Raw genomic sequence first — 25,759 nt, 5'->3', positions numbered from 1 at the left:
TAGCAAATGTTAGCATGCTAACACACTAAACTGTGATGGTGAACATTTAAGACACTATCATTTTAGTTCATGTGTGTGTGTGCGTGTGTGTGTGTGTGTGTGTGTGTGTGTGTGTGTGTGTTTACTGTGGGCTTTTTCCACTGTATGTAACCTATCTTAATATTTAATATCCCTGGTGTATATATCTCTATATATCTATCTATCTATCTATCTATCTATCTATCTATCTATCTATCTATCTATCTATCTATCTATCTATCTATCTATCTATCTATCTATCTATACACACACACACACACACACACACAGGTATACAGTAGGCGATTTGAGGTTAGATGAGGGGGGATGCCGTCTTGTTAACCTGTAACAAAGTGTGTTACAAATCACAAGCAGTTAGCTCCGGCGCAGAGTGGAGTCAAGCCATGCACGGCTGCCTTGTGTTCAGGCTGCCTGTTCCATTTTTGATGGAAGCTGCAACAAGCTGTACAGAGCAGGTCGCCGGCAGGAAGTCAGAGACACAGGAATGGCATAGAACATCTGGTCAATTTTCAAAATAAAACACCCTGTGCAGCGTCCCGATTGTATAAAAACAAAAAAATTACCAGATCAACAAAAGTTTGCTATTTACGTTTTAAAACTAAAATGTTACTTTTTGTTAGTATTTTTAGGTGTGTCTGTTCAGAACATGGTGGCTTATGTTATGTTGCCAATTGTCATTTTTGTGCTGGTTTATAGTTTAACCATTAGTGAGGTAGCTGTTACATTTCCTGACACCAACTTTTTTTATTCCCCGTTGAAGCACACTCTGCTGGACAAACTATGTCATTACACCAATTTTAAATTACCCTAAGCATGCTTTTCTGCATTATACTTTTCAAATATAAGGTTTTCCTATTGGACAATATATATGCCAATAGCGATATAAAGTATCTGTGATAAAATCACTGATAAATCGGTCAGGTTCTACTATTTTGTGCAATGTTCACTGTGTGTCCTTCAAGGAATTTAGATGGTACTAAATTCCAAGGGGTCATGTGGGTCATGCGACTTAAAAGAACTCTGCTTGAAGTGTATTATGAGAAACATGAGAAAACCCTGCCTGAATAAACTCAGTCCACTGCATACAATTTAAAGTTGTATTTACTCATTACTTTAATACAGTTATGAAAAGTGTAGTAGGGAGAGAAGGAATATAACTGGATAAAATGGAGTTGAAGAATTAGAAATGTCACAGTTATGGTTAAGGCGTTCTGCAACAATGTCCTTTGGGAGGTGTACGTTGGGGCAGGGTGGTGCTCCCATTGGGCCATCCCCCCTGTTAAAAATTAACAAATCACCTACTGCAGATATACATATACATCTCTAGTTAGCTGTTACCAAGGTACCATTTCAAACTATGCCTCCCCGTAGACTCTCCATTCTCCTGGCCTTTACCGAGACCTGGATCACCCCAGAAAACACTGCCACTTTATCTGCCCTCTCAACTGCCTATTCATTCTCACACTCCCCGAGACAAACAAGGTCAAGGAGGAGGAACTGGCCTCCTCATCTCCCCCATGTGGTCCTACCAGATCCTACTGCTTTTGAATTCCTTGCTGTCTCTGTCACTTTTCCTTTCAAACTCAACATTGTGGTGATCAATCACCCTTCCGGTCCTCTCCATAACTTCTTTGATGAGATGGACGCTCTCATAAGCTGCTCCCCTGACGATGGCACACCGCTCGTTGTCCTGAGTGACACCCCCCCCCCCCATCTGAATCTCTGCAAACCAATAGATTGGTGCTACGAGCAGCAGAGAGAAAATCGAGAAATTCATGTCATCCAGATGACCTTGCTCACTACAACCACCTCCTCTCTGACTTCATCTCGACTGTATCAGCAGCCAAATCTGCCTTCCACCTGTCAAAGACCAACTCGTCTGCCTCCAACCCCAGGAAACTATTCCCCTTATTCTCTTCTCTCCTCACCCCTCCCCCTCCTTCCTCCCTCACTGCTGAGGACTTTGCAACTTACTTTACCAAGAACGTAAAAGAGATCATGAAGACATTTGCATCTATGCCAATCCACAAAACACCTCCTCCAACCCTCACCTCCGATGGCCTTACCTGCTTCAGCCCTCTCTCCTCTGAAGATGTTCTCACACTAGTGATGTCTAACCGTGCCACCACCTATTCCCTTGACCCAATTCTACTAGATTAGCGGGCTGGCTGGTACCTCCATCGCTGAGAGCAAACAAAGCCCGCTCAGCGAAGTCACGACTCTTCTCTGTTTTAGCACCTCAGTGATGGAACGAACTCCGACCAATGTCAGGACAGCAAAATCCCTCTCGATTTTCCTCAAAATACTCAAGACTTGTTCAGACTCCACCTCGACCCCCGAGGCAGGACTCCCTTCCACCCCCCGCAAAAGAAATGATATGCGCTTGAATGTTGTTATTGTTAGCAATTTAATCATAGCACTTGTGCACTTCAAGTATCTTTGATAAAAAGCAGCTATGATCCTCAGATGAGGGCTTGACAATTGTTTAAATTTTTTCTTATTTACTCTATTGACGAGATATATATATGTGAGTATGTGTATGTATGTATATGTATATGTACGCGCACACGCACACGCACACACACACACACACACAGACTGTATGCCACAGCATGAAAGCTCATACTCTCTGACAGTCTATAATTACAGCTATAAATTGCTGACTGTTGGACTAAATACAAGGAAAGTATCGCGGACACACGCACACACACACACACACACACTCAAAATAAAATGCGTGAGTATGCGCGGACATGCATGCATGTGTGTTTGTGGTCAGTCAATGACAGGGTGTGTGGATCGTTTTTAGAACAAGAAAAATAAAATGGAAAGATCAGATACAGACAGCACAGACTTTTCCATTTCTGTCTAGTTAACTACTGAAGCTTTCCTGCTGTCTGTCCTCTCTTGCTTTCTTCCATCCCTCCTCTGTCGTCTCCATACTTGATCCTCATCTTTATCTTTCACCCTTGCTTTCCTATATTCTTTATTTACTCCGTCCTTTCGTCCAGTTCTGATATAAATCAAGCATCTCTGGTTTTCTGTGTTCTTTGTGTTTTCACAACAGCTGCTAGAGATCTATGTGATATTTCAAACAAAGACGATGCCCCCTGTTGCTTGCTGATCCAGGTCCTCAGTCTTTAGTGAGGGTTTTTGTTATGGCAGGAATCCAATGCATCAATACTTTAAAAAATACAAATTATTGTTGTCAAGGTTGCCAAGAACAATCAGACAAGCCACTTTATTTTCATCCTTGGCTCTGAAAATTTGGGTCTGCTTGGGTTACCCTCAACCAAAATCAAATAACCTGACACTTTGTGGCCATGAGGGCTACGCAAGTCACAACTCACCATCTATAAAGCTGGTTGACATGGACGGCTTCTCTTAATGGTGAGACGCTCCATTTGAGCTCCTGTCTCTCTAAGGTCCCCTATTTCAAATAACCAGTCTGCCCTGACTGGTCAGCTTAGCATTTGTCTGACCCAGTACAGCTCACACGTGTTTCCAGCTATCAGTTAGCTTCACTTCTACCACAAATATTGGCATCAATTATGCAAATTGTCGACGAGGAGGGCGTTTCAGGAGCAGTTTTTTTCTGCGGGACAGAGGTGCTCCTGCTCTGTGTGAACCTTGGGCATTTCAACTTTCAAGATCTTTTACATTCACTTGAACCTATGTAAAACACCGTAGCTGTGTTGAACCATCCACTTCCATTCAACCTCTTCTGCTGGAGTAGAAACTGTGCCACAAAGGTTGAATGGAAATACAGTTAATCTGTCCATCTACTATGTTTTTTCCCCTTATGTGAGTAGATAACTACATTGCTAACTGACACTGAGAAAGCTCACTAGCTCAAAGAGCTTCATCCCTTTTCATTTCCACCATTTCATTTTGTTGAGCTGTGCACTGACAGTATCCTAAATGTTTCCAATGTTCAAACCTAAAGAATTCTGTCATATTTTTCAAGGTAACTCTGCCTCGCCTTGTGCTAAAGCTTCCCAGATTGTCAGAGAGTGAGAAAGAAAGTCAGCGAAGAAGACTTAACGCGAATGAAACTTTAAAACATTAGCTCTTCTGTGAAGTTTTTTGCCTAACACAATTTCCATTGGTAATGATGATTCCTTAACAATGAAGACAACTCCCATGATCCCACGCTACTTACGTCTTTTGTTTTGTTTTGATCAAGAGACTCCTGGTGGTAGAAATTGTTTGTGCTTTGCGTTTAAAAGGGCAGTGAAGTCAAATTTGCTCCTCACAAGGAATACAGCCTGTCAAAGTTGCATAATGTGTTTTGTGGTTCTAGAGGGAACATCCCAGGTCACCCCAAGTAAAAAAACAAAAACAGAAACCCTGATGATGTCATCAGGGTTATTTGGACTAATGGAACAAATCCATTAGACCTCAGCAGAAACCGGTTTGCTAAGACAAGAACATTGGAAAAGAGAGAGAGTCCTTCATGCTCACCTTCACCTTCGTCCTCACTTCCTCCTCTTCTTCCTACCGGACGATCTACCCACACCTGACCAAGCTCGGGGCTCTCTTCGTGGGACAGACAACAGCAGACATAGAACAACAAGCACCGTAGGATGGAGGACGCATGACTGACCACCTCTTCTGCTGTGACATCTTCACCACAACAGCAACGCACCGGTCTCCACTGCCGATGAACGGAGGACCGCCCATGCCGACGCCACTTGGATCTGGAGCGGGCGCATGTTTTCAAAATTGCCGCCGTGCAGTCCATAGCTAGTTGGCAGTGGAATTCTGATTGGTTCAGAATGGTCCCAGTCGAGGGCGGAGTCAACAAATCACAGGGCTGCTATTCAGAACAACAAGAGTTACCATGATGAATGATAGCAACGCTCTTTAACTTCGCAGTTAGTTTTGTATGTTGAAATGCTGTTGTGCCGTTTGTCCTCTCCAGTAAGCTTTCTCGATGAAAATTAAAACAAACATGATGACATCATCATTCTGTCCTCTTTTTTTTGGTCCTGAGCTCTTCTTTCTCCAGGGTACACAAAGGAAAGAGGGCAAGAGGTGGAGGGAGGAAGGAATGAAAAGATAAAAGGAGGAGAAGAGATTCTCCAGGAGAATAAAAACGAGGTACTTCAGCTTCTGAAGCAGACTGACTGCAGTTCATAAGCAGGATAGTCAAAGATGTGAATACTGTGCTAACAGCCAAACTACTCACAAGTTCAGTAAAGGTATGTTGTTACCGTCTGACCTGAGACCACAATCCACACGCTTTTAAACATGACCGCAACTCACAGCTGGTGATGGTGTAATCCACTGGTTATTGTCCTTTTCATCCCAAAAATGCATTCCTTTTCATTCACAGGTAGAGCCTCCAAAACCAAGCAGAAAACATCAACTAAAGCACAAGATGGAAGAAGTAAATCTCCTCCAAGATGATCTCCTTTTTGGTCAGAAGTGCAGTAAGCAAAGTTCCCAAGTGTTAGAAAAGTTTTTCTTTCAGCAGCGGAGCCTCCATATCTGGTCTGTAAGACAACCTCCCTCGCCTGACTGCACCGCGAATCAAAACCTCCCCTCCTCCAACCCAAAACACATGCACACAGGAGAGAAAGGGAAGGACTGCAGGAGGAGCTCCACAGAGAGAGTAATCTGCTACGTGTTGAGAAGCACAAGCAAAGTTAAAAAAGACAGTCTGGTCTTCTTTCTTCTTCCAGAAGAAAAAACAGTCAGCGGAGCAAGGAAATGCTGCAATTAAAGTAAGACTCCTTTTCCAAGAACAGGAGCATCTGACCACAAATCACAGTGAAGAGGGAAGACTGTAATCCACTTAAGTCCAGAAAATGTGGAGAGAAAGAGGAAAGAAGAAAGAAACTAAATAAAGAGTTGGATTCCATTAAACATCAGCTAAATGTTCCAAAAAAAAATCAAAATCCGACTTATTTTCAATAAAACAACAAACAAAAAAACAACAACTTTTCAATGGCAAAAGGAGAGGAAACGGATTTCCAAGAAGAATATCCAAAAGAAAGTCTGGAAAAAAGGTGGAAAGTGAGAAAAGTAAAAGAAAATCTACCTGACAAATAAGTAGTCAAGTACAGAACGTTTTTAGGCTGGTGACAAACTGTAAAAAAGTAGGGTTTTTTTTTCAGTAATCAATGCCATGGAACCTTAACCCTAACCCTAATAATAACAATAACAATAATAACAACAACAACAACAACAACAACAACTCGGATTTTTGCAGCACTTTCAAGGGACCCAACAATAGAAGGATATGGTTGCAATGTCTACCAGGGATAACAGAATGGGCCAAGACCATTGGCCTTAGAACATATAAGTTTTCCACCACATCGTCAGACCAAAACGACTGAATAGGTCAATTGCTGGTGACTTTGAATACGGTTCCCAAAACAACATGAATGCTGCTTTGGGTACTAGTGACAGGCGTACCAGACCTTTGGCATATACTTGCAGTTCTGTCGGCTGGGTTAAAAGTGTCTGTGGTGGGGTGTGCCATTTAGCTCAGTGGGTAGAGCGGGCGTCCCATGTACAGAGGCTTTGTCCTCACTGCAGCGGCCCCGGGTTCAGGTCTCGGCCTGGGGCCCTTTGCTGCGTGTCATTCCCCCTCTCTCTCAACTGGTTTCCTGTCATTTCTTCAGCTGTTCTGTCAATAAAGCCAAAAGGCCAAAAAAAATATACAAAAAAAAAAAAAAAATGTCTTGGATGTCTTTGGATATTGGATAAAAATGCAATATCAAATGCGCTTACACTTGCTTGTCTATATAAACCAGTTTCAGAAAAATAAAAAAAATAAAAAATGTTTGCTTTTTTATAGTTACAAACTCACAGGAATTAAATACATCTCTGTTTTGCTGATGTCCTCCTGCCCTCCTAACACTATCATTTTCAATAAAATAAATAATAAATGTTTAAATAGCTATAATCCATATTTTAGTGAAAAATAATGGAACACATAACAATGTGAAGACACTGTGACAACGGTTGCTCCTGAACCTGAACACAGAATGATCCCCTAAATCTGCAGCTCCCTTTGGCTTTACACGACTTTATAGTGAGTTTCAGGTCATTTTTCTAGATTTCCTGCCCGCTACTTCATTGTTTTGGTTCACTCTCACGTCTTTTCTCACATCACTACTGATCGCGAAGCTCTGAAAATCCACAGTACACCATCTGCTAAGAAGTCAGCAGCAGACAGATACAGTTACCAAATAGCTGGTGAACATAGAGGAACATTAGGAAGATAATGAGCAAAAATAAGTTTCGAGAGTCTGTGGAGACCAAAGCAAGCTAAAATAGAGCGGATATTGGACTACTGGACTCACCAAGTGGCTGAAAACAAGGATTTCAAATAAATGAGGGATCTGATGTTGCTCTGTAACTGCTGGATGTATAAATAAGCAACTCTTTGCTAAAAGGTTCAGTGGAGATTTCTGTTCATCAGGAAACTCCATAAATCACCAAGAGATCACCAAACCAGAGCACAGTCACTTAACGTGGCAATATGAAGAATGCATTACCTTCACAGCCACAATACAGTTAGTATGGTTTGGTTTTTAGCAGTTGCTGCGCGTTTAAAAAGCTTTTTTTTCTTTACACATTTCTATTAGAAATCAGATGGATAAACAGAAATCTGAGCATTTGATTATGTGGGCATAGTGTGACTGTAAGATGTTGCCTTAGCTCATTATGTTCCTGTTTTGACGGAGATCAAGCAGGGAGACACTGAAAAAGAGTCAAAGAGAGACTCCACATGGTAATGTTTAGTAGAAGCCTGTCATTCAACCCTGAGGAGGAGGAAGAGGAGGGGCAGCAGGAGAGTAGAGTAGAGTAGAGCATGAGGTTCAATTACATTTCTGTGCTTTCTCTCTCACTACGGTGCAGAGGGACAATCAACTGGGTCAAAGGTCAATCCCCCCTCCGCTGCCAGACACAGTGTAACAGGTCACAGCTGTGTGTGTGTGTGTGTGTGTGTGTGTGTGTGTGTGTGATAGAATGGGAGTCAGAGAGTTGGAGAGACGACGAAAAAGAACAACAGATTTGGATTCAAGCGTTGCACAATCCTAATTGGTGCACAGAAATGTTTGACATCCCTGTTTTCCAACTGAGCCCACAGGAGGGTGGGCAGAGTGGACGGCGTGGCAGAGCCAGGACGGAGTACGGCGGTGAAGAAGACTGTCGGACGCCGAGGCGAAGCCGAGTGGGACAGTAACCAACCACGGCAACACGGAGCAGCGTCAGGCGGACGCTGGAGCAGAGAGAGACGAGCGAGGGAAGCAGTTCCTTTTCTTACAGGAATATAGTCAGATATTTGAAACTCACCCTACGCCTCGGTCAAATTCTGTTTGTGTGTTTCGTTATTTTGACTTACTAGACGTGTGGTTTATTTCTTTTTGTATTATAGTACTTTGGAATTGATCGTGTGCGTCTGGGGGTCATATTCAGGCTGTGCCTTGGGGCTGACTAGGCACAAGAGGCAGGAGTCAGCTTGTTAACTTATGGATTCCTGTACCTGCTAACATAGGCCGACTTATATCTAGGTGTTCGTCCATCCTCCCCCGGCCGTGCTGCCGCCTGCTACATGGACCAGAAGAGAGGTCGCCTCCACTGATCTTTGGACTGTATTGTTTTTGAGGACACTTTTTAACATATTTTTATGTTTTTACTTTACGTTGACCGTCGTGCTGATTGACGGTGCTCCTCAGTAGAACTTGAAGATTTCAAACCGGAGTTTCACCCCCGTCACACATACAGCAACCTTTCATGTAAAATAGAGAAAAACTGATTTGACATTGTTGACTGATGTTCACCTACGATCACATCACCGATAGGAAGAATCTGATTGGGAAAGTAGGTTTTCAGGCCCCCTAAAACTCATAAAACAGAATGGGTGCAGTCACTGGCTATGCAAGACTAATGAGCCTTTTACAACTCCAAAAAGTAAGTCCTTGTCTACACGCTGCGATGCTAATGCTTTAGAGCGGATCCTGGTTCCATCTGCGGTCTGACTTCTCTACAGTCGCAAAATATGGCGTTTGCTAATGTTAGCCTTGTAGCTTCTGGCAGTTCAGCTGGAGATTGCAATCTGTTTCTCCTTCTGTGTGATCTGTTGTCTTGTTTGTGTTGTATGACTGTTGTGTTTCTTTATTTGACTTGTGACAGATTGTTGTATATATACAGTATGTGAGCGTGCCAAACTGATCATCAGATCGCCAGAGAGACCTACATGTTCTTTTTGCCAGGCGAAGATTGAGCAGGGGAGAGGAGGGAAGCGAACGAGTGAATCCCTCCATCATCCTGACCTCTGACCCCTCCGACTCGATGCTACTGCTGCCTGTTGAGAAAGACATTGGGACAGACAGCTTACCATATTTGTACGATCGGACGAGAGGCAATCCTGATAAACACAACTCAAAAAATATCATTCACAATGACACATGTGGTAACACATGAAGGTACTAACCACTGTTGTTCTTGCGGCTTTTACCTCCCAGCAACATCTTCAGGCTGTTTCGGAACATGATTGCTTACGACGACAGGTCTCTCACACACACACACGCACACACGCACACACACACACCAACAACCCCTAGGGAGAGAGAGAGACAGAGAGACAGTGAACTAACTGAATTTAAAATGTATATTAATCTATATACTCTTCTGACTGTGCTTAAGAATTATATAAGAACGACATGTTTCTGACTGCTTTTTTGCTGCTGCAGCTCCCTCTGCTAGCTTAGCCTCATCATGTGACGTATTGTTACTTTTTGCTTGAACTGAAATCCTTGTATGTGCTTGTCAGCAGGGACGAGTTCACAGCCCAGGTTTTTTTTGTTTTTCAGACTTGATTAGACAAAAAGAGATATATTAGTTAATCAATAGGCTTTAAAGGAGTTGGTAGGCAAATATCGGTTGTTACAGAGACACCATTCATCCTATTACAAGACACTGTACCATCAAAATCATTTTGAAGTTGTTATGTAGAAAAGTTACTTAATGTTGGATTAATCTACAAACATGACACTTCTGGTGAAAAGTGGTGAAGTCTGTGGATTGCTTGCAATATGAATTGGCACCATGTCAGACATAACTTGGCTATGGCAAGGACCTAAATGATTCAAACTCACAAATGTGACATTGCGACTTATTAAACCACCAGAAAAAGAAATTCTTCATTCCAGTGGAATCACTGTGATCAGCAAGTTTCACTTGCTGGCTGAGGTTCATCTGTGTACATCTAACTTCAGTGAACTCTAACTTGCAAATGCATGTTGGAGTGGAGCAGCAAACCATCTGTACAGAGAACTGAGAGCCCAGAGCAGAGGAAGTTATCACAGATTATTAGCTTTTTATTTTATCAGTGCTTTCATTTAACCTCCTCTATTGGACTGAGACTGCCTCCACTAAAGAAGCACTGTTTGGAAACATTTGAGACAAGTGTTAATTATTCCAACTAAGTCTTTTCTCTTGTACTGCATGCACAGGGGAAGGAGAGACATGGGTTACTGACCACTCAATAACAGGGATAACTGTTGGAATAAGAGCTATTTAACACTTATCTTTCATAAAAGCATATATAACTTGCAGCGTGAAATAATGAATTAAATAAATATCAAATCATTAATAAATTGTGTTTTGGATGATAATGAATGATGGATAATCATCATAATCAATCAACAGTGCAAATCTCTGATGTGAAAGTGCCTTCATAAACGATTCTGCTGTAAGCATCTGTCACTGTTTGCGTGTGTGTATGACCATGTGTGTTTTAAATATACTTTATGAGTAGCTGACTCTGCAGAATCTCTCATTTGTCCAGCTGGCAGTAAAATTATTACTCACTCACACTCACACTCCCCCCCTCTTCTTTTACTAGTGCAACTTTTGAACACACCCGGCTGGTGCTGTTGTTGCTAGGTAACCGTCTACCGTTGCTAAGCAATCCATTAATGAGAATACGTATTAGAATATAACCCTGTTCACCCACTGTGTCGCTTCTGTTGCGTGTGTGCCGTGTAAGAATGACACAAATTCAAATGTGGGACAACATCTGAGCAAAAGTGTATGTGTTTTTCCGTTTGTGCGTGTGTGTGTGCATACTGAAAATGAAGCAATCAAAGTTAGGCGGTATACAGATGGCAGGTTAAAATACTATAGTCACTTTTGTTTTGAATTCACACAGAGATGTCAAGAAACACACACACACACACACACACACACACGCACACACACACACACACACACACACACACACACACACACACACACACACACACTCCTTTTTTCAATTTTAAACAGAACATGAATACCAAATGACAGAACTGAGTATTTTCTTTTCTGATGTACCACTATGTGCTTCTGGATACATTTACAATTAACGGCACACCCTTCAGATAAATGCTGACACAGAACACCCCCCATATTTAGCTTTCTGCACCTGGAGACTTAAAAACTCTAACAGAGTGAGTTTTCCACATGCTATATAATGTGCTGCTAACACAATATTGTTTGTTTCAGTGAAGTAAAGAGGCTGATCCTGAAGGCTTGCTGAATAATGTTTCTTATAGTGTGTTAGGTCTAAAGAAATAAGAGTGTTGCAGGAATGATTCCTAAAACCCAGAAATAATTTTGCATTTGTTTTTAAGTCAACTGAAAAAAAAGTATGTGGTTAAGACAGGGCTTAAGATATTTTCATGTTATGTTCTAAAACATAAATTAGTCACAAAATACCCCATGCTGGAATAAAAAAAGGTGGCTGCTATCAGGTTTTGCAGTGGGGACTTTGAAGTCATGTAACCGTGATGTATCTTCTATGAGGATTATCTTGCTCAAACATGTATACATCATGAACTTATTTTCTGCAATAACCCAACATTCAATGGAAAAATCCCATTGGCTTTTTGTCGAGGGAACCAGGGTGCTGCTAATTCCCGGGTCAGCCCCCCAAATAATGTCGTACCTGATGCTTTGGAATTGTTGGACAGGTGGCCGCCATCCCAAAACGTCCCTATATATTCCCTTTACGGCATCCCCTCCAAAATACCCAGTCCTTTCTGATTGGTGAACTCATATGCCTGAGCCAGCCCCGCCAACAACAACAACAACAACAACAACAACAACAACAACAACAACAACAACAACAACAACAACAACAACAGAGCAGCTGTGCTAAATCAATCGTTTCATACCGCTAGACATTCAATTATGCAAATATGTTATGCAGTGTGATGTCATGGTCAAAGGCGGGGTGTTTCAGGAGAAGTGTTTTCTGTTGGAGAGAGGAGCTTCTGTTGGTTTTTATAGCGCCTGTAAATTATCACATGTGGCTGTAAACCATAACTGTGTGAATCTAAATCATCACTAACACTATTGATGATTAATTCTAAGCACATAAACTGACTTTACAAATGGCTTCACAATTCAGGACAAAATGAAAAGATCAGTAACAATGGGAAAAGATGGCTCAAAAGGTAAATTATTTATTTTTTTCTTTTTTAAATTCAGTAAAATTCAGTAGCAAACAGACACTCACCAAGGAGACCAAGGATTGCATCCTGTTTGGAAATTACTATTCTGCTGTTGACTTATTATTTTCACACTAAGTTCACTTATCATTTTCAGTTTATCATCAGCTTCCTGTCGCTGTTTGGTTGGGTTTAATCAACAAAATAAGTTGGTTAGGTTTAGGAAAAGATGGTTTGGGCTGCAGCAGATCCTGTCACAATGTTAACAACAAGTTACAAATTATGACTTCTCCCATGTGTGTATTTTTCTGGTCTGTTTCCCCAAGTCCCCAAGCTCTGTCATAAAAAAAACGTTATCTGTCAGTTGCAATGATGGCCATTGAGCCATAATTTTGATTTTTCGAGAGCAACACCACCATGGCGATTATCAAATTGTGCTCCTGTAACAATGTGTGGCATGTGGCAGACAGCAGTGTGTTCTCCTGCTCTTTTCCTCTTTTCTCTCTCTCATTTGGTTGGTCACTACTATTTCCTTTGTGTACAAGAACAAGGGGATTGGATCATAAACGGTTTGTTGCTGACTTACCAGTAAGACAAGACGCTACTGTCAGTATGCAACACTTCTTCTGTGCTCAATATCTGCATGGATAGTCTAGGAATAAGCTAAACAGAGCTTCCCACAAAAGCTTCTAGTTGCAGCAGTCAGATGGTGTGTTCTTTGAATGTAAACACACACAAACACACACACACACACACACACACACACACACACACAGCAGAGGCTAGCTGAGCCTTGCATGTGTGTCAGTGTGTTAATCCTTGATGACAAGCACGCAGGAATGATGTGACTGAGTCTAAAAACCAAGGCTGTAAAAAAATGAATTCCCCGAAGACAAATAAGCCAGTGACTAGGAAAATAGAGCAATACTCCTTCGTGTCTGGCTGCGAGAGAACAATGAAATAAAACTCAATGATATAGAATATATAACTATACTCATGGATGACTAAGAAGAACTTTTCTTCTTTATTTTTGTTATTAATACTGTTTTTATCTTTTTACTTTCAATTTGTAGAAAGGGTTTCAGTTAGAAGGTCACACACAGCATTCAATTAAAAGTTAGAAGCATATTTTGTCATTAAAGTTTTCTTAAAAATAGTGTTAAAATATCGTCTCGTCCCATTCTTGTGAACCCAGTATCGTGTGTCATCTCGTCTTGTGAGCTGAGTGTATCGTCTCACCCCTACTATTTACACATAAGCTGACATGAAGCACCATTTTTCTTAATATAAAGCAGTTTTTCTGTCCAAAAGTAAAGCCTACATTAACTCTGGTCTCTAACAACATCTGAAAAGACATGTGAATATATAGCTGCACCTCCACCTTTTCAATGTCTAGCTAACTATGTCAGTTGTTTGGTGTTGGACATGTAGCCCACGGTGAGTTTATAAGCGATTTGTCACTGAAAAACAGCTGCCTGCATTTGAAAAACGCTATTTATGAGAGTAGCGAGACTAAATAAAAACAGTAAAGTTGATGGTTGAAGAACCAACACAGAAAAGGCACTGAAAGACTTTAAAAAGCTCCTTTGACCTGGGGGACATTACAAAGGTGTGAGCCAGTTCTCTTTGGGTTTAACACTACAAGTAACTTATTTCAAAATGTACATAATCAATTCATTTCTAATTGTAAAAATATAAATCACTGCTACTTTTAAATGGAAAAAATAGTTATCGAAAAGAGCTTCAAATCTGTCAAGGCAGATGATGCCAACTTGTACTAAGTATCTACCACAATTTCATTGTACTACAAACACGGATGTCTGTATGTGTGTGTATCATTCATTATCTAATATTAGCGTGTTTCATTCTCTTTGAGTCTCTGAAGTCTAAATGAAAGACTAAACCTTTCACAAATATGAATAGTAGATCAAATTACCAAGTTGGCTCTTTCATCAATTAGGTTGCTTACTTAATCTGCTTATTTATAAAAGTATGTCAGGAGTGTGCGCTGCGAGTGTCGGGAAATTTAACTTGTGCACTCAACATGAAAAACGGTGAAAAACACTAAATTAAAAAGAGATGTGGGAAATGAGGAAACTGTACTGAGTCACTTATGGCAGTCTGCAGCCAGTAAATGTGACTCAGCACTGACGTGGTGAGAAGTTTATTCATGTGTATGTGTGTGTATGTGTGCGTCTCTCTCTCTCAAACACACACACACACACACACACCTACCCACACAAACACACCATCTGTCGTCAGTTACTGCTCCATCTGACCTCCTCCAACTTTTGTCTTTTGTCACACACACACACACACACACGCACACACACACACACACACACACACACACACACACACACACACACACACACGCACACACACCAGCATGCACATAGACAGCACAGATGGACGACCCAATTGCTGCCTAAAACTGTTTTTAATACTACCATTGGAGAAAGAATATAATCATATACAGAATTATCTAAATTATCTGGTCAAAGGTTTTTATTTTTGCTACTTGAAGCACAATACATTTTGGATTTAAAATAATACCTCTCAGCCAAAGTTATAATGAAATATGTGTTTTAATCATTCCAATAACTTAAATAAGACTTTCTTTATAAAGTGTGCTAAATAGGTTACACATAAATAGATGCTTGACTGTAAAACAAAACAAAAAATACGCCTTGAAGAGACAAAATACAGTTTACTAAATTCAGAGCTGTAATGATAAATAAAAAAAGTCCTTTGTTCTTCCATGACAATAAACTGAATATCTTTGGGTTGTGGACAAAACAAGACGTATGAGGATATCTTGAGATTTGGAAAACACTAATCAACATTTTTCACCATTTTCTGACATATTGTGGGTCAAGCAACAAATTGTTGCATTGAGAAAATAATCGTCAGATTAATCAACAATGGAAGCTGCGGCCCAAACTATATTATCTATCACACTATACTAATATTAATAATCCATTCTCATTTAAATAACTTTCCTGACCTGACATAAACTGACCAAACAAAGTCCTCTGCAACAAGTATTGCAATTAAGAGTCTTCCAAAGGTGAGAAAAATGGAGAAGAATGAACATGTCTAGTGCTGCCAGTGGGTTCAAATTCATCTCAACATCTACAAGATGTTTTGGTATTTTTACAGATGTTCATGTTTCCCAGATGATGTATTCTGTTGTCTTAGGTATTCACTGACTTTCCTTTAGTACCACTACACCACCGCACTATTTTTGAAATACCTGGACAAATGTTGCCTAGATTCCCATGAAATGTGGAACACAGAACATTCATGTTCCACTCAGGATAAATTGTACTAATGCTGTTAGCTGGTAACATTTCCCTGAGCGCAGTGATTCTCAAACTTTTTCAGACCAAGAACCACTTAAGCAATAAAAAAAAGGAGACTCACAGACCACATAACTTCCCAACAATTGGCCAACCTCAGCAGTGTATTACAAATGACAGCCTAATTAGATGACAGTCTTACGAAAGCATAGCCGACTCTCTCATGATTGTCTTTGTTGCCATTTTAATGGGAAGAATGGTGCCGCCGCTCTGAGACAGCAGGGAATGCCGACTCCAAAATGGAGTTTTAATATCACATTGCGGTCCACCGCTAATCATTTTTTTACATAGTTCTTAATACCTGTATATGTTACACAGGCAGTGTTGCAAAACTCTCGGCTACACTACTGACAACACAGCTAAACAGCTAATTCAAATGATAATGTTTGAATTTACATACAAGTTGATTTAATACTATAAACAACACATCTAATTCGCTCACTATGAGGTTCTGGAATTGCTCAAAATCACACACTTTTGAGAAACATGCTAATTTAAAACAATATTTTACGAATACACTTTACAATACACTTTAAGAAAGGCTGCCTTCGCTCCTTAATCGGGCCAAAAAATTGAAATCTGTCACATATTTACTAACAGACATTCCAGGAGGTTTTCCATGAAAAGGTTCATGTAAAAAAGGGCTTATGCTGACATACACTGTTTTGCACATAGTTCTTTGTTCTTTTCTCTTAATCTCTTCAATGGAGGTGACGAGTACAAAATAGAACCCATACAGTCCGAATTCTAACTTTTATGAGTGAAACACTGTATTGTAGTAAAGTGGAATTATCTTTTATACCAAGATTTTTTAAACAGCAGGTTTGACAGCAATACCAAGTACCAATTCAAGGTCAAGTTTTGGTACATAAGGGTGACGGAATAACTTACTCCCATTTCACAATAGACAAACACCCACTAACATCTGGCTTTTGTCAGCAATGTGAACTTTTGCAGTCGCCATTCAGTCCAGTGGCAGGCGTTAGGGCCACAACAATCCCCAAGAAAAAGCCCAACTGACAGCCCATCAAATCTTGAAGGGACTAACTGATATCAGCATTTAGCTCAAATCGCCACTAGGGCTGCCCGATAAATCAAATTTTCATCGCCATCGCGATATGGACATGTGCAATAAACACATCGCAAAAGACTGACTGACACGTGATGTATAAGAAAATTCATTTTGTTCACATGCGCCATGCATGCACCTTGAGCATGCCAACATTTAGCCTATCAGACGGAGCCCTGGATACAAACCTATCAGATGAAGCCCCATCTAGCTGTTAGCTACCCTGACAGAATGAATTGGCATTAGTTTGGCGGTGATTGCCAGGTTATGATGGCTGAGGGAGGAGAGATATAGCGATGAAAATGTGGTCGACGAAGACGTTGTGGTAAAAAAGAAAAAGCACCTCTGCTATATGGACTTATTTTTGATTCAGGAGAGACAACATGTTACAAACACAGGTACTGTGTAAAGCATGCTGAGCAGTTGTTGCAACTTCTTGAGGAAACACAACCAACCTCCATCACCACCTGCAATAACCATGAAGACCTACAAGAACAATTCAAAACTAACGTTAGCCATCATAAACTGTATAGTTAACAATATGCAAATTTCAATATTTGTTTATGTGTCGCAAGTTATATAGTCATTACAATATTGAACAGTGTTATCGCACATCCCAGATTTTCCTCATATCGTGCAGGCCTAATCGCCACTCTTTCTACAGTAGCCCTCAGTAAACAGGACGCTGTCTGACTCCCTCACTGGCAGGGGCGGAGGCTGTTTTCTGGCGGAAAGTTCCCTGATGCCTCGGTCAGGAGGGCTGACGGTTGCGGTGATTTATTTTCATCACAAACACTCAGTTAAAGTTTTTGCCGGTGACAAACGTTGTTTTTCGGGCAGAAATGTGTGAAAGAGTCGGTAGGACAGGCGGGAGGACAGACGCTTCTCCACGTACAGCTTTGGTATTTTTTTTTCCTCATTTAAGTTGCCAGAGACAGTTACAGTTACTACGTTACTTTTGTTTGGTCATGTAATGTTGCTTTGTGGGACATTTCTCTGTATTTAGTTGAGTGACAGACCTGTGTAGTTATCAGACTAGTCAAACCGACACGCCCCCTCTCCGCGCCTCCATTTTACCCGTTCACACTGGGATGGCTCACCAATAATGCGGCCCTGATACTACCTCCAGAGGCGGATCAGCGCCGGAGCGAAATTTCCCCCCTCTCCGCATCTGAAACTTTCACACAGAGGAGGGTGTGGAGAATTGGTGCAGGATCCCCGCATGCAAACAGCAGTGTGAATGGGGCTAGTGAGAACACCCTTGTAGAGCTGCCTGCATGAGTTCAAAATGCTGAACTACATGCAAATTCAATTCAAATTCTTCTACCCGTTACGAGATAACATCGATCATCTGTGCATGTTTTTTCAGTCTTTTCTCCAGTGGCTTCACTAGTTCCTCATGGGGATTCTCAGATGATGCAGGGCATGCTGGGAGATGCTTTCACCTTGCTTCTCTTGTAAGTCAGTGGGGTTTGCACCGAATGATTGCCCCCATCTCCCCAACACCTCAGAGGGGTCCACACACACACAAAGAGTTGCAGTTTGCTATTAGTGGAGGAGATAGCCAGCAACACACACACACACACACACACACACACACTGTTATCGCTCTTCCCCAGAGAAGCCAGTCCTGACTTCCTGTAATGGCTCAGGACTCCCCTCAGCTTGCCCACTGACAGGAAGGGGGTGTGTGCGTCAAAAAACGTTCCCATAGATAAGTCAACAAAGGATCAACTCACATGCCAGCCTTTCACCTTTGTGTCATGCTTTAAACTTTTTTCACTTTTAGATGCTGTGAAGTAATTTGAAGCTTCACGGGACAGATTCACAATCCTGGGCCCCTGTGGCAGTGAGAAAAATCACCATTAAGTAACATCTGTGTGGAAACAGGACATGAAACTGTCCTACTGTATATTGCCATGTGTTGCCTTATATCTCTTCTTAATGCCTTAATGAACTGTGTTGTAGTTGAAAGGTGTTATGCAAATATATTTTCCTTGCCTCGTGCTTCCATTGTATATACCACAATGTTTGAGTCATTATTGTTTAGAAGGGTGTCAGCTGGCTAATTAGTACTTTTTCCAGAGGTCGCTGCTTCAACTGAGGAGAGCAATCAACAAAACTATAAAAACGGCACACCCAGTGTCTGCTACAGAAATAAAACTTAAACGATGTGAGAAATTTGGGGAAATTATAATATCACATGGATTAAAACTAAGGTGATCACAGCCACCATGTTGTTCCACTTACATGGTTTTAAGAGTAAAATAAAAAATAAATAAATAAAAATGCATATTTCAATATGAATTTAACTTGACGTCAACTTCAAATAACTTAATAAAAAAAAAGTTTGTAGTGCTCGGAAGTTCAAACTAAATGTGACGAAGTGACTGTTTGTTAAGAAAAACAGAATTTCAAAAAAGATCTAAGGCCCCTCTCTGGTCTGGCTTTATTCCGATGGCTATTTCACACTGAAAAACAGTGATGATGGGTGTCAAAATGAAGCTGGGTACCAACCCTCGTTGTAGCGTAGCAACCCACTGGGAACAAAATGACAAATTTCACTGTCAGAATTCGGGTCATTAGGTCCAACATCTGGAAAGAGAGCTGCACCATTAAATAATTTAATTTCCATTCAATGCAGAATCTTGCAGCAATTTTACAGCCAGGAAGTAAAAATTTTTTGGCTTTGTGTGCCGCTGAGTAGCATTCATAGGCTTGAAAAGGGCTTGGTCTCTTGGTTCCACTTTCTAACAAGCCACCTTTGGCCAAGCATGTCAACACTGGTTTGCAGTGCACAGTAACTTGGTATGAGCCAACAGTTCAAACTTTATTTCAGTTTAACTAACTGGAATAAATATTGATTGAGCTGATAGAATGCTCTGGACCTGAAAATATATTGACCTTCGAAGTTTTTTCAGTATGCATAATGGGCAGGGCGTGCTAACAGAAAAAAACATTTTTGTCCACCATCCTGACACTTCATGCCAACAGTCAGCTGTTGTGTACTGTTTATCTGTATGTTGCTCCTATCTTGTGTTTTAGCTGTGTGTCTGGCATTGTCGTGGGCATGGGGTCCTGTGGCTCTGCCTGCTCCTTTTCCATTTTGGTCGGAACATTATTTATTATCAATTTTGCAGTGGACTCTTGCTGAGCTGCTTTACAGGGCTGCCAAATAGCTCTGGGAAAAAAAGAAGACCCTGAAACAGAGAATAAATCCAATGCTGAAATGGCTAGCTTGATATGCATCTAGCGGCCTACAGACAACAGACAGAGTGCAGAGCAGTGAGTAGGTTCTTGTTTGGTGCTGCATAGAAAATGAAAAGTACAAATACCTGTACAAAGTGAACTGCAATAACCCTAGTCATTTTTTTAAAGCGCGTATAGGGGCTGAATAAATACTGTGAAAATATCACCACACTTAATCCACAGAGAAATGCACACACCCTGTATTCAGAAACTGTGCCTTCAACCGTAGTCAGGCCTTCCATTTGGTTGCGATTAGGTCTGCAGCTATGATTATATTGGTAATTGAGTATTCTTTTGATTATAATGGTGATAAATCAAGTTAGGCATTTTTTTTAACATCCCATTACTTTTGCTTTATTTAAGGAACAACAGTAATATACAAATAAGTAAGCAAGACAAATCTCCTAAATGAACAACTAATTGTTTTTCTTTTTTATTTCTATATCACAATATCTGTCACTGCAATGTTTTAACCATCATGCAACTGATGACACATCTTTAGGTTTTTTACCTTCGTTTTTAGATCATTTTAAGTGTATTATTCCGCACTGCATACATTTTGTTGAGGGTGTTTTTTTGCATCCCATGTTATCTGGCTTTCATTCTGTGGTTCTGGATGAGATTTTGTAGTTTTTACCAGACAGGGCAATTTACCTGTATATTGGCCCAGAGGTCAAATGCATGCTGTTTCCTATTGTGTCCTATTGAGGGCCTTTTGCCTCATAACAAAAGTAAACCCTCATGCAAAGATATGATACCAGATTTAGTACAAAACAATGTTCCATGTCAAAAAACTGCCAAAAAATACTATGTATTAAGTTAGTAAGTAGGTATATGGAAAATTACAGTGGCATTCATGTAAACAAACTGGTATTTAAAGGGTTAAAATCCCCAAGAATATTTGGTAGTTATTATCAGGACTGATGTTACCCAGTGAAAGTTATACATTTTATATGTATCTTATCAGTTGCATGAGGGTTAAATAAAACTAAATTGTTTCGAGAACAGCAACTAAATCTACAACAGCAAAATCCTTATAAAATCCATGATATATCGGTGGACACAGACCTGTCAATGAAATGATATTCCTGACATCAAAAAACTGAGTGAAGTTTAGAAACAAGATGGATGTCAGTCAGTATGAGTCCTCCTGCCTCAGCTTAGGTGATTCACAGTGAAGAGGTGCTGCTGGATAATGGAGGAGAGACTGGTTTATCTCAGCCAGAAGCAGAAGTTTACAAGAGGTTGACACATTTTAAGATACTGGAACTTGACAAACTAAGCTACACACTTTGTATATGCATACAGCTTTTGTTTAAGTGTGTCACTATGTCATTTTCCAACATTTTGCTGGTAGCTATGTGCTTGAGAGACGGCAGACAGAGCAGCTTTAAAAATTGCTTTCTACATGTTTATATGTTTATACTTGAACAGTTATATTGATGAAGTATTGGCATTGTACACATGAAGGTTTAATTGCATTTACAGTGTTGCTGAAGTTAACTTGAGGCTGCAACAACATTGGTTACAGACTGTCAGGCTGGGCACCCATCACTCCCCGCTCGTGACACTCAGCACTGGAGCTCCACAGGGCTGAGTGCTGAGTCAGTTAGGGGGTTAGGGTTAACCCTCCGTTTTGAGTCAGAAGTCCCAGGACAGTTTGTATTCCTGGTCATCCTTGCACAGGGTAAAGAACTGTCTGACTAATCACTTATATGGAGATATGTAAAAAAGAAGGAAGAGCAACAGGTAGGGCTTGGCGATATGGCCTAAAAATGTAATCTCCGATTTTTTTCACACCGAACTCGATTTACGATTTGAATCGATTTTGTTTTTCCTCCTCAAAAACAAACTACAAATGACAAAGAAATTATTAAAAGCATTGCTTTTATTTTAATGCTTTTATGTAAACAAAATTGCCCTGTTATTTTAAACAGTGCACCTTCACAGTCACTTGAAAAAAGAAATAAAAGTGCCTCCTTTTAAAAAGAACAAGTGTCCCTTTTTGATAAAATGCTTTGGTAAACATAGATGTCTGATAGCTTGCTATAATAAAAACAGATCAGTTTCCCCATTGGTACTGATAAAGTGTTTACATAGATTTCATTAAATTCTTTTTTTGCAAAAGGTGTCTTTTGTATCCCTGAAGATACGTAAACTAAATTAAACATCTGCATGCACTGCATAGTAAACATCACATGTTGGTAGATGAACAGGATGTGTGCTTGCTGTCTATTTTTCACCTTTTGGGCAAGGACGACGAGCCTGTCTCCTGCCTCTGGCTAGAGACCCCATTACGACTTCTTAGCAAAAACCTGGGGTCGAAAGTTTCCAGCATGTGGATGAATCTCCGGCTTTTCCACTGTATACGGGCACCATATCTTTAGAGATATGCAACGTGACTGCATCCATAACAGCTGTCCACCGGGACCCTCTCTTGTCATACAGGAATGATTAGCTAATGGTGGCTGCTTTTTAGCGGGTGTTTTTGTGGACTGCTGTGGTCTTGTGCATCTCGTAGTGAACAAGTGTCCCACTGTGATACATGCGTCTTTTTGAGATGCTGAAATAAATGGGTCCGTGATCTGTTCTTAATCTCTAGTATTCTCTATTTACTAACATTAAGATAACATCTTCCAACTAATTTTTGGACTATGTAATATTTGCTGAAGGTGACGTAAAACATTGCATTGCCATGGCACTTACCTTCTGTTCTGTATTACTTTAATTGGGCTAGCAGTAGTGTTGCTGTGTGAGTGATCTAATTAAACTAATGACCGACATAGTGGGGGGGCTTTTAATCAGAGCAGTGTTAAACCCAGTCTATGAACTACAGGGTTAGGCAGATTAACATGGGATTACACCCATCTGCACTGCCAATGTCTAGGAAAAGAAGACAGAGGGAGACTGTGAGGAGACAAAATATGGCAAAGAACAAATTGGTCGGAGTGGCCACCTTCTACACAAACGTGTCAAAAGTTGTCAGCACAGAAAGATCACGTAACTGCAGTCCTATACTTCAGGCCTCTGAAAGATTGTATCAAGTCTTGCTTCCTACCTGTTGTGGCTAGCAGGATACAGAGATAGAAAGACATATAAATATAGATAGAGTTAAATTCTCACTGATCCCCTCACTTTTCAAAATCCAATTGTAGAACCCCTGATTTAGTAGATAGATAAATAGATAGATAGATAGATTGATTCTGCTTAAAGGCCACACACACACACACTAAGAGCCATGAGAATGATATAGATTAATACTGGTTGTGGTATTGTGAGAGATAATCCTGTCATTTCCACACAAAGGATTGCCTGCCAAAACAACTGTTAACCACCAGCTGGCTCTAACAGATGCCCAGCCGAGTACAAGCAATGCCAATATAAAAATGTGATCAAACGTAGGTGAGAAGAACGGGGCAGAAACAAGAACAGCAGCTCAGGTTGGCGGGAAAAGTAAATATCTTGGACACTCACGTACATAAACACAGTTCCTCCTGAGGGTTACCTGTTCTACTTTTTCCATCCTCCCAAGTGTACAACCACAGTGTTGTGCTGGTGTCCGCATCACGATCAAAATGAAATGATCACAACCCTGCAAGGTGTATGTTAATGCTGGGGCTACATGTGTTTTTGTGGTCTCTTTTAAAGGTTGTTTTACTACACCACAATAATTCTGGACTGGATAGAGCTGCTGTACTCAGTTCTTGGAAGATGGAGGCCATTAACTGGGGTACATATTACACATTATTGTCAATAACAACCACAGAAATGAGAGACTTATATTAATGCTTTTGAAATAAATATCATCATTCATAACAATGCAGCCTGTGGTACGACACTGATGTCTGTGATAGGCTATTATGGCTGCGCTCGTAGGTGATGTGAGACTCCACACAAACACAAACACACACATACACACACCCACGCTATCTGAATACAATGGCAGTCCCTCACACACACACGTACGCGCGCACGGACGCACAAGAAATACAATAAACCCACCTTGCCGTTTGTGGTTCCCCTCAAACCGGAGGTGACAGGAACAACGTCAAACCGGCAGATAAAAGGTTGGTCACGGTCGGAATATGATCAAGCCCTTGGTTGTGTGCTCCTCCGTAGATCCCCGGTACAAACCAGCGGGGTCGGGTGTGAGACGTATTGCCGCTATTCCCAATTCCCCATTCATTACCGGATATCAGCGGCTCTGTATCAATAGCCAGACGGTGACATTCTGACCATTATTCTCCTTCCTGCCGGTGAGCACGAGCTGACGTCTGAAGAGCTCCAGTGGCACGAGCCTCCTCCCGGTCAACGGGAGGTGATGAATTATTCAAGAAGGGGCGTGGCCAATACTCTACAGACAACAACAGAATTCCTGGCTACGGTTGAACCAGCAGCTGGCGCAATGGAGCGGTCAAGATATGGAGGTGGACATCTGGCGGTCGACAGGCAAATTACACCTACAACACACCCCAGGATCTGAGTATAAATTGTGTAGGAAAAAAATAAACACGAACACGAAATACAAAAACACAGCACAGCACCTGTCCTGACCACGTCAGTGTCTTTCCGCTTTGACAGTAAAGCACACCCTGTTTTGCTTAAACAGTATGTTTCAATGGCACACATTCTGTTACAGTAAGATATTCAGTATACACTTGGACATTAGGAATTGCCAATCTGTATCTCAGAGTCTGCAAAGCTGTACTATCAGAGCATGTTAAAGTTTTTTGTTTACCCTTTACATTACCCTGTATTTTTTGGTACGAAATGTATCGTATTTACATGCATTTATTTTTTTATATTCTTTTACTCTATTTTATGTTTTACTCTATTTTATGTTGTGTGAATACTCAGTTGCTGATAAAAATGTATTTGTATACTTGTGCAATGAATATAAAAGGATTCTGATTTCTGATTTATTGATCTTATAACTGAAGTTAACCATCTCTGAGTCTCAGTCAAATGTTCTCTCAGTGTTTTAATGACATATTGGTTGTTGAGGATTAATATTACTGCTGCATTAATGTGTATGTGCCATTTCAATTCTATAGATTTTAAAGGTTGAACTAATTTCAATAACGTCAAAAAAGGGTTAGTTATTTCGGTCAACAGCAATGCATTATATTCTATAAGATCATAACACATTTGAAGCATGGCTGTCCTTTGAGAACCGAATATCTCTAAAAAAAAAAGTCAACCTTTCATAGTCTCAGAAAAACAGCCTGTTTTCAGCTTTGTAACAGATATTTTCTAGCTAATCCAAAACATTTTTTAATTTTTTTATTTGGCTGAAGAAGCACATACAGTACTGAGACACAAAATTTTACAGTCAGGTCAATCAAAACATTTTAAATCAACACATCTGATGATACACAGTTTTCACTGGACAGGGTGAAATACTGTAATTGGAAAAGGGGCTACTCATTAAAAGCTGTCATACAAATGTAGTGGAGTCAAAAGTAAACTGTTAATCCCTGAGATGTTTTATGAATTGGAAATACTCCAGTAAACTTCAAAAACCTCAAATTTGTAGTTAAAGTGAAACTCTTGCCAAAATGCAACTTAGGCTTTTTTGTGAATGT

General features: G+C 40.6%; 1 protein-coding gene across 4 annotated transcripts in view; it reads right to left on the bottom strand.

Moving 5' to 3' along the window:
• tanc2a (tetratricopeptide repeat, ankyrin repeat and coiled-coil containing 2a) overlaps positions 1-24,527 on the bottom strand; it is a 50,323-nt gene extending 25,796 nt beyond the window's left edge. Inside the window, exons 1-3 of one of the 4 annotated variants that reach the window (XM_030407707.1) lie at positions 24,177-24,527; positions 9,494-9,619; positions 9,257-9,364 (exon numbers count right to left, since the gene is read on the bottom strand). In XM_030407707.1, coding sequence (XP_030263567.1) covers positions 9,257-9,364; positions 9,494-9,551 — 166 coding nt within the window. In that variant the 5' untranslated portion in view covers positions 9,552-9,619; positions 24,177-24,527. Of the gene's footprint in view, positions 1-4,503; positions 5,587-9,256; positions 9,365-9,493; positions 9,620-24,176 lie in introns of those variants that run through there. The other 3 variants (XM_030407708.1, XM_030407709.1, XM_030407706.1) reach the window with 3 other exon arrangements.
• Between the last annotated feature and the right edge of the window lie 1,232 nt (positions 24,528-25,759).

The sequence above is a fragment of the Sparus aurata genome, chromosome 23, assembly GCF_900880675.1.
Source record: "Sparus aurata chromosome 23, fSpaAur1.1, whole genome shotgun sequence".
NCBI lineage: Eukaryota > Metazoa > Chordata > Actinopteri > Spariformes > Sparidae > Sparus > Sparus aurata.
Note: the sequence above shows the minus strand (reverse complement) of the source record. Positions and strands in the feature narration are given on the sequence as shown.